The 10,580-nt window shown below is 33.4% G+C and overlaps 1 protein-coding gene across 1 annotated transcript; it reads left to right on the top strand.

Moving 5' to 3' along the window:
• The first annotated feature begins 7,294 nt into the window (after positions 1 to 7,294).
• On the top strand, positions 7,295 to 10,039 carry LOC104088503 (uncharacterized protein At3g61260). The gene is made up of 3 exons (XM_009593177.4): positions 7,295 to 8,620; positions 8,871 to 8,952; positions 9,510 to 10,039. The coding sequence occupies exons 1-3, from the start codon at positions 7,863 to 7,865 to the stop codon at positions 9,717 to 9,719; spliced, it is 1,050 nt and encodes a 349-aa protein (XP_009591472.1). The 5' UTR covers positions 7,295 to 7,862; the 3' UTR covers positions 9,720 to 10,039.
• The last annotated feature ends 541 nt before the right edge of the window (positions 10,040 to 10,580 follow it).

Raw genomic sequence — 10,580 nt, 5'->3', positions numbered from 1 at the left:
TTAATATCTTATTTCAGCTTGCGAAACTAATTGATAAATTTGAGAATCCTTGGAATTTAATGAATTATTATGCCTGCTTGTTAAGGAATTAATTGTTATTCCTGTAAATGAGATTTAATTGATAAATTAGAAATTATTTGAATTGAAAAAATTTAATTAATATATTGAGAATTGTTGCATTCGAAGGAATTTGATTATTTCCGTTGGTTAAATAAATTATTGTAAATTCTGTGAATCATGCTGATTTAAATATTCTAGTTGTATTTCAATTATTATTATTGACCCATAGTGAGTGTCAAAGTCGGTCATCTCGTCTCTACCACTTCGAGATTAGACTTGATACTTACTGGGTACACGTTATTTATGTACTCATACTACACTTTCTGTACTTTTTTGTGCAGGACCTGAGGCAAGTACTGTGATGACCCAAAATGTCATCTTTAAATTTAATAATTAAGTATGTGTTCTAAGACCTCGAAAAGTAATATTTATTATTCCTCGACTTGCGTACGCAATCCGTAAAATTTCATGGAAAGTTTTTATGTGAAAAATGGATTAAAATGTGGATTAGAACTTTAAAAACTCAATTGAGTTGACTTTGGTCAATATTTTGAGCAAACGGACTCGGATCAGTGTTTTGATAGTTCCGGTAGGTCTGTATCGTGATTTGGGACTTGGGCGTATGCCCAGAATCAAATTCCGAGGTCCCTAGCCCGAGATATGGAATTTCGAAGAAAAATTAAAATGTTTAAGTTCGAATAGTGATAGGATATCTAATTATGTGAAAACGACCCCGGAATAGAATTTTGATGATTCCAACAAATCCGTATGATGATTTTGGACTTAGGAGTGTGTTCGAAATTTTATTTGGAAGTCCGTAGTTAAATTAGGCTTGAAATTGCTAAAAACAAGAATTTAAGTTTGGAAGTTTGACCGATGAGTTGACTTTTTGATACCGGAGTCGGAATCCAGTTTCAAAATTTTCATAGCTCCGTTATGTCATTTATGACTTGTGTGTAAAATTTGAGGTTAATCGGAGTTGATTTGATAGGTTCCGACATCGAATGTAGAAGTTGAAAACTCTTAGTTCCATTAAGCTTGAATTGGGATATGATTCATGGTTTTAGCGTTGTTTGATGTAATTTAGAGGTTTGACTAAGTTCGTATGATATTTTAGGACTTGTTGGTATATTTGGTTGAGCTCCCGAGGGCCTCGGGTGAGTTTCGAATGGTTAACGGATCAAAAAAATTGGACTTAAAAGCTGCTGCAGTGTTTCCTCTTCTGTTGGATATTCTGAGTTGATATCGAGCCCAGGGTTGACGAGGCTCAGGCTCGAGCTTGAGATCGAAGCAAGGATCGAAGGACCAGCTCGAGGACATGATCGAAGGTAAGGCTCGAGGGCTAGGATCGAGACCCATGCTCGATGCCCTGATCGAAGGCACATGCTCGATGCCCTGATCGAAGGCCCAACCTCGATGTTCTGATCGAAGGCAGGCCATGATCGAGGTCCAGGATCGAGCCTGTGATCGAAGCCACGGTTGAGACCCAGTTCGAGGACCAGTTCCGAAGGCTGTTGGGCAGTTTTATAAAAAGAGAGCATTCGTCCTATTTGCCATTTTTGACGAACTTGAGCTTGAGCAGAGACGACTTTTGGCAGATTTTCAAGGGAAAAATATTGGGGTAAGTGATTCTAACTCGGATTTGGTCTACATATATAAGTATATCATTGTTTTCACCATAAATTAGTGTTTTGAGATTTAAATTTGGGAAAGTTTTAGAAATCTCATAGAAACGAATTTTTGAGATTTCGGTATCGATTCGGAGTCGGATTTGAGTAAAACTGGTATCGTTGGAATCGTAATTTAATGGGTTATCGGATTTTATAACTTTTGCCGGATTTCGAGATGTGGGCCCCGCGGGCGAATTTTTAATTAATTTCGGGATCTTTTCTTTAAAATGTAGTATTTTCTTATAGAATTAATTCCTATAATATTTAGTGATTGTATCGAATTATTTTGGCTAGATTCGAGCCAGACGGAGTTGGATAATCGTGGAAAAGGCCTTATAGTAGATTAAATTGGAGCAAGACGAGGTAAGTCTCTTGTCTAATCTTGTGAGGGGGAAATTACCTCATAGGTGATTAAGATTAAATAATTGTTGCTAAATTGTGGGGGCTACGTACGCACGAGGTGACGAGAGTCCTTGCGTAGCTACTATTAATGCTAAAGTCCGGGTAGTTTAGGACTCAAAGCATGCCTTACTTATGTAAAATTGTATTCTTTGATTAATTAATATTAATTGATATATATGAATATATTGTGAATTGTTAGATAAAGATATTAAAGGATGAAAATCTCACATGCTTAATTTTTGTTTAAATTAATTAATTGTTAAAAGAAATTATTCTCCTCCCAAATTTATCTTATAATAAACATACTCTCCTTCCGGAGGCACATAAGAAAATGTCTTCCTTTCTTGTGGAGCGGGCCGAACACCTCGGCAGGATAGATGCATCTATGGATCGCGCCGCACGTCCCTCGGCAGTGTACACGACACTCTGGATCGGGCCGTACGTCCTCGACAAAAATCGTGCTTAATAATAATAATTACACGATACTTTAATAATTTATTTCAACTTGTGAAGCTAATTAATAAATTGGAAAATCCTTGGATTTTAATGAAGTATTATTCTTGCTTGTTAAGGAATTGTTACTCCTGTAAATGAAGTTTAATTGATAAATTGGAAACTATTTGAATTGAAGGAATTTAATTAATATATTGAGAATTGTTACATTTGAAGGAATTTGATTATTTTTGCTGATTAAATAAATTATTGTAAATTCTGTAAATCATGCTGATTTAAATACCCTAGTTTTATTTCAGTTATTATTATTGACCCATAGTGAGTGTCAAAGTCGGCCATCTCGTCTCTACCAGTTCGAGATTAGGCTTGATACTTACTGGGTACACGTTGTTTACGTACTCATACTACACTTGCTGCACTTTTTGTGCAGGATTTGAGACAGGTACTAGTGGAGGACCTATCATCACATACCCACGTCATCCCGAGGCATAGTGGTGAGCTGCCTTTCTGAGCCGTTCTGCAGCTACTAGTGTTTCTTCTTATATTTATATTCTGTCTATTTCATTTCAGACAGTATTTGAAGTTTTGTATAATCTATTAGATGCCCATGCACTTGTGATACCGGGTCTTGGCACACACATTGGTAGAAGTTGATATTTTATTATTTTCTTGGAATAAAAGTTTAACCAATGTACGTTTGACTTATTAGTTGGCTTGCCTAGCTGTAGTGTTGGGCGCCATCACGACCTATAGGTGAAACTGGGTCGTGACAACTACTAGTGGGGGACCTATCGTCTTACACCCACGCTATCCAGGGGCATAATGGTGAGCTGCCTTTCTGAGCCGTTCTGCAGCTACTAGTGTCTCTCCTTGTATTTTTCATTCTGTCTATTTATTTCAGACAGTATTTGAGGTTTTGTATAATCTACTAGATGCTCATACACTTGTGACACCAGGTCTTGGCACATACATTGGTAGAATTTGGCGTCTTATTATTTTTCTTGATTTTAAATTTTGTCAATATATGCTTATTTTATTAAGTTGGCTTGCTTAGTTGTAGTGTTGGGCGCCATCACGACCTATAGGTGAAATTGGGTCGTAACAGAATTGTTAGGAATTTGTTATGATTTTCTTACCTTATTTGGATTTATTCTTTTACTCGAAGGAAGAATAGAATATTAACCATAATTATTTTTACTTTTCCTTAAAGGAAAATATAGATCTCTTCATATTTGACGGATTTCTTTCTTGGAGGAAAAGGTTGTGGCCTCTATAAATTGAGAGACCTTCCTTCACACAAACACAATAACATTCACAATGTAGTCCTTAGGAGAGTCTTGTTTAGTGGAAGATTTTTGTCTCAATTTTTTTTTATATATTAGTTTTCTCATATGTAGGTCAATTGATCAAATCATATTAAATTATTATGCCAGTTTAGTATATATTTCTTTTGTCGTCTTATTTATCATTCAGATTTACATTGTTAGCTTACGCATGACGCCTTAGGGGTATTTGTCGGTCGGTACGGTACGATATTTAGATATTTTGGTTCGGTATTTTCAATATTCAGTATCCTAAAATGCTATACCAATACCGTACCTAATTAAATTCGGTATGGTTCAATTTTTTTTCTTTCAGTTTCATTTTATTCACTACGGTAACTTCAGTTTATTCGGTTCTAAAACAGCTTCTGAACGTTATAGTTAGGGGAGAATAACACCTTAACTAGCCAGCAAAATTAAAATTATAACTAGCCAGCAAAATCAATCTTATGAATGCAACAACACTACACATCATATATGAGACTTCTATAAACAAGAGCATAAGATTAGAATAACGTTTACAAACTTCATCAACATGTAAGTATGTCTGGTCTAAAGCTCTAACTTTCATCTCCGTAATATACCAGACACTAGTAAGCTTCTCAAATGTGATCAAAATAAGTTTTTCACAAGTGTTGTTTACATAAATCATTTGGGTAACATCCATTAACCACATAGACAAAAATAGGTGGTGCACAAGCTTTAACTAAAGAACATGGAACTAGAAACATTCTCCTTAAGCTCTCCGGTAACTGCAGGCTGCAAGGATGACATGATATTTAAAATTAATCTAATATATATTTTCGTACGGTATCGGTATTTCAGTATTTTAAAAAAATTATCAAATACCATATCAAATATCAAATACAAAAAAATTCGATTTCGATATGTTAATTCGGTATTTACCAAATTATACACGGCCCTATGACGCCTTATTATTTTCGCCCCAACATCATTGTCAACCATCCCAATTTAATATTTTTTCCAGAAATTGTACCACAAGAATACTCTAGGAAACAATGCAACAGTCCCATGTCCATCCTGGCCATGTGAAATATCTCAGAATTTGTTTTTGTTTATTAGCAATCTAATCCAACACTGCCAAAACTCACATACTGACATCTGCATTAAATATTGTACCCCCCCAAGTGTCACTCCCATTTGATGTCTACAGCTGCCTTTGTTACCTAGCTACTAACCGTTACACTAGAAATTTTATGTAAATGTGTACTTTTTCTATATATAGTGGAGCAGTGCCTTAAAATATTCCAAGAATCATTATTTATCTATGGTTTTTTGGGTTACAGTGTCACTGAAACTATCCCCAAGATTCCATGGAGAGGTGAAATAGTGGGAGGTAAGTTACAAAAACCCACTTACCCAACTGTGTATTTAGGAATAAAATGCACAACTTTCTAGGTAAAAGAGTAGTACTTCAAGTTTATTTTATTAATAATGCGTTTAATGTGAATTCTTCTCAATGTATTTTAGTCGGTTATATCAGATTATTATTCTATTCCTTTCAAATTAGATGGACTGTTTTTCTTTTTAGTTTATTTTAAAATAAATGACATATTTTTAAATTTGAAAATAATTTAATTTTAAACTCTTCATTTGATTCATTTTACCCTTAATAAGAAGCTTTTATAACCACACAAATATCATGATCACAAAACTTTTACCCATTAACCTTTTAAGACCGCAAGTTACAAAAGTCTCTTTTTTTTTCTTAAATTTTTTGCTTAAAACGAAGGGAGTAATTCATTTTTCATGTTATTATACTAGGATTGATATGTAGAGTTCCTAATCGCTGCAAGTCCACTTAATCAAATAGTATAAAGATTTTTTCTACTCAGTATATAAATATAAATATAAATATAAATTTTTTACTTATTAGAGAGAGGGGTGGGGAGGGGGGTTTATTTTCTTCACCTTTGTATTATTACAAATTTAACTTTTATATATTAATAATGTAAAATAATTCCTACATTATTATGTCACTTAAAAGAGTAACTATATGAAAAAATGAGATTAATGACCTAAAAACTAAGATATCTTTATCTGCTAAAATATATTTAAATACATTAATATTATAAAAAATTGAGTTGTCAGTCTATATAATTTAAATCGTTAAATTATTAGGAGTAAATTTTATGGATGGTCATTCAACTTTGTGTTCATTACGCAAAAGTCATTTTTCTTCTTTTTGTTACGTAAAAATTATTCAACTTTGTGTTGATTACATAAAAGTCACTTTTCTTTCCTTTGTTACATAAAAATTATTTTACTTTGCTATGTTTATCACAAAAGTCACCTTGATCAGATTTTATAATACTTTTACTTGAAAAGTCAATTATGCCCTTGACATTATATATCCTCTCATTTATGTAATACATTTATATTATATACTATATAATATATATATTTTTAACTAGATATTTTACTTATAATTAAAATAACTTTAAATTATTTTATAATATATCCATACATTTAATTTTTTCACGACACTCAATTTGTTTAATCATATTTAAGCATGAACATATTTTAAATATAAAAACCATAAAAAAAATTATTTTTAATATTTATTTGAAATAATAACAAACAGATTTGTTTAACAAATGATAGTTTTTTTTATAGTCAATACAAATTTTAAAAAAAAATTCGAAGATATTTGTATTTATTATTAAAATTTTTAAAGCTTTATTTGTTAATATTATTTATTTGAAAGTATTAATTTGATGTGTCATTGTACTAAATATGGATATTTTATTTATTGAATTAATGAGTATGACTTGGTTGATCATTAAAAATATTTAATTAAGTATGGTTAAGAACGTGGACTTGAGATTTGTTCATGGTAATATTTACTGACAAATTTAATAATGTTACTTATATACCTTGAAAATTACCGTTAAGAAGATATTAAATGTACGAATATATTATAAAAAAATAAGTAAAATAATATCAAGTTATTTTAATTATAAGTAAAATACCTGGGTAAAAGTATATTATATAGCATATAATATAGAAAGTATTACATAAATCGAATGATTTATAATATCAAGGTCATAATAGACTTTTCACGTGAAAGATTTGTAAAATCTGGTCAAAGTGATTATTGTGTTAACTAGAGCATAGACAAATAATTTTTGTGTAACAAAAGAAAGAAAAATAATTTTTAGGTAATGAACATAAAGTTGAATAATTTTTACATAACAAAAGAAAGAAAATTAACTTTTAGTTAATGAACACAAAATTGAGTAACAAGCCATAAAATTTACTCAATTATTAGGAGCAATTTTTGCTGTGTACCATGCAAATGAAGACTATTTTACTAGAAAAGTTTTCAGCAGAATATAGTGGATCTGAACTTCATATCTTTTAGTTCTGCCAGTCTCAAAAATACATGGTTCCGAGTCTTTAGTATTCCTGCACTCTCTGCTTTGCTCTTCAGCTTTGTAAATGGCCAGCTCCTCCTCAAGTTTGTTTTGGTGCAGTACTCTTTTTCCCCTTCTTTCTACTAAATGAACTCTTTTAGTAATTAACTCATTTTGCCAAATCTTGAATGAATTCAGTTGTTTGTCGTCTATACTTGAGGTTTTTCATTTACTACACTGTTTAACTTTGCATATGATTTCAGTGCTGCTTCTTGTGTTCTCTTCTCAAGAAAAGCTGAAAGTTTTGTTCTTTGTTTCAAACAGTGGATACCATTTTCAGAACTAAACATCCTCACACATAAGAAAGTTTCTAGCTCATTGTTTCCTAAAACTTTATTCTGTTGCTTTAAATGATGAAAAACAGTGTCAAGCTGCTGTTTCCCTTTGTTCTTCTTTCCTGCTACTCATAAAAAACTGAACTTTATACTTGGCACAAATCTTAAGTATCTAGATCTGCCTTTAAAATCCATTAGGAACAAAAAGAATTGGTCATAAGTAATTAGGCAAAAGAGTGAAAAATGAGATCCATAGAGGACAAAGGATGCTTGAATTATGGACAAAAACAAGAGGTTGTAGGAGGAGGAGGCAGCAGTATGAATTTTGAGTTTCATAAAGGGAATGGAGTAAATCGTGCATCGACTCACCAAAGAACAGCAGCCTCAGGTAAACCAACACCATCAAAATGGGATGATGCACAAAAATGGTTAGTGAATCTTTCAAGAGGGGGAGGAGAAAAACACCAATCTAAAGCCACCCCTCGAAACTCGAATGCTGATGACTTAAGGTTGATTTCACCAGTTCCAAAGAAAGAGGACTATTCGAGTGGCGAGGAAGGAGATTCTAGTATGATTCAATTTGAAGTGGAAACAAAGAAAGTTGATTGTGATGAATCAATATGGAGAATCAATAAGGCTTCTAATAACAACTCTGCCTCAGCTGTTCGATCGATATGTGTTAGGGACATGGGAACAGAAATGACCCCAATTGCAAGCCAAGAACCATCAAGAACTGCCACTCCGATTAGAGCTACAACTCCAGCAGCAACAAGTCCAATATCCTCAGGATCTTCTACTCCTATAGAAAATTGTCAAACTGTTGCCACCACAGGTGAGAACAGGGTAAATGCAGGGACTACACGAATCGTTCGCGATGCAGAAGAAACTATTGACAATGAATTAGCAGCTAAGAAGGAAACAAAACATGCCAACAAGCTTAATCCACTGGAAACTCGCGCAATGGCTTGGGATGAGGCTGAACGTGCCAAGTACATGGCCAGGTAATGTGCTAGATAGGCTGCTCTGTTGATTAAGAATCATAGCACTGTACTATTATTTATTTTTTCTTTTCAAAAACTTTTATCCAGATACATAACTGCTTATTTTTAAAATCAGTTCCGGTAGTTAAAAGTGATTTTCATGCTTATTTGCTACATTTAATCAACTAACCTAAACGAGCCTGTTTGTACCACTCTTTCTTTGCGTTGATCATATGAGTAACAACATATATATATATTGATTTGTCTGCAGGTATAAGCGCGACGAGGTGAAGATACAAGCTTGGGAAAATCATGAAAAGAGGAAAGCTGAAATGGAAATGAAAAGAATGGAGGTAATCAATCTTAATTTATTTTGACATGTCACTTTCTTTCATTTTAATCTTTACACCATCTTGCTTGCGGTGGTGAGTACCTGATTTATTATTAGAGGCAGATATAAGATACTAGTATTAAGTATGTAGGTGCAGACTACCACTGCACTCACCATTCTTTGTTAAAGTAGGTGCGAACTTGATATCAATATACTTTTAGAAAATAATTAACTTACGCTGCCCAGTACTTGTATCACACAGGGTTAATTTCACGTATAACCACTTAACTTTACCACCTATAATAGTAAATTCAGAAAACTATTTCTCTTCACATTAATTAAAGTCACTTTGATAGATAAGTGTTGTCGTTATAGTGGATAGCGTTGAGCGACTTTATTGTTATAGTGGGTACAGTTTAGTTACTTTAACCTAATAAAAAATAGGTTTATAACTTAGGATAAATTTTAGTGATTTCGGTTACTTTAATATGACAGAAGAGAATTTTTTGACTTAACTATTATAGTGGTTACCTGAAATTAACCTTGAGCTCTCAAAATGCTGCTGGTTTGGATTTGCAGGTGAAGGCAGAAAGAATAAAAGCAAGGGCACAAGAGAAGTATACAAACAAGTTGGCATCAACAAGGAGAATAGCAGAGGAGAAAAGAGCCAACGCTGAAGCAAAGCTGAATGAAAAAGCTGTAAAGACTTCTGAAAAGGCAGATTATATAAGGAGGACTGGTCATCTTCCCTCCTCTTTCTCTTTTAAGTTACCTTCTTTCTGCTGGTAGCAGCTTTTTCTTGTATACCTATAAACTACACTACTATATTTACTAAGTAGTAACTTTGTTTCTTTCTTGCGTGGTTCAATCAAATCTTTTGTGCTCAAGTCTTTATCACATATAGTACAATTTGAAAGGCTACTCTTGGGAAATAGGGGGTATCAAAGTGTACATAATAAAAGTATAGGGTGTTTTAGAGTTAGTTAAAAGGGTTAGTTAAAGTGGTTAGTGGATAGATGTGTATGAGCTGTCATTTAGTTAGTGAGCACTATATAGCCTTGTATTGAACATTCCTCTCTGAAGAATACAATTTCGATTTCTCTTCTTCATTTCTCAATCTTCTTTCTCACCCATAATCTAACATGGTATCAGAGCGAAAATCGCTAGGACTGTAATTCCGATCTATTTCCGGCGAGATTCAACTTTTCCGGCAAAACACAGAGGCGAAATATAGAGCTAAGAAATTCTTCAATTTTGAGCTCAATTTCAAACAGCCATGGCAGATAACGAAGTCAGTTCACTCGACCATAATCATCCGCTATTTTTGCAAGCTTCAGATGCTCTAGGACTCGTCTTAATTTCACTCAAGCTCACAGGTCCAGAAAATTACGCACTGTGGAGCAGAGCGATGAAATTGGCACTCCGGAGAAAGGGCAAGCTTGGATTTGTGGATGGATCTCGTGTAAAAGATATGTATAGAGGTGAATTGACAGAGCAATGGGAGAAATGTAACGCAATTGTTCTCTCGTAGATTGGTAGTATTATTTCAAATGAATTAATGCCTAGCATCGTATATGCATCGAATGCAAAAAAAAGTATGGGCTGATTTCCATGAGAGATTTTGAGACAAGGAACGGACTCGGTCACTAG

Source organism: Nicotiana tomentosiformis, chromosome 12, assembly GCF_000390325.3.
Source record: "Nicotiana tomentosiformis chromosome 12, ASM39032v3, whole genome shotgun sequence".
Lineage (NCBI taxonomy): Eukaryota > Viridiplantae > Streptophyta > Magnoliopsida > Solanales > Solanaceae > Nicotiana > Nicotiana tomentosiformis.
The sequence above is the reverse complement of the archived record's forward strand: the minus strand, read 5'-3'. Positions and strand labels throughout refer to the sequence as shown.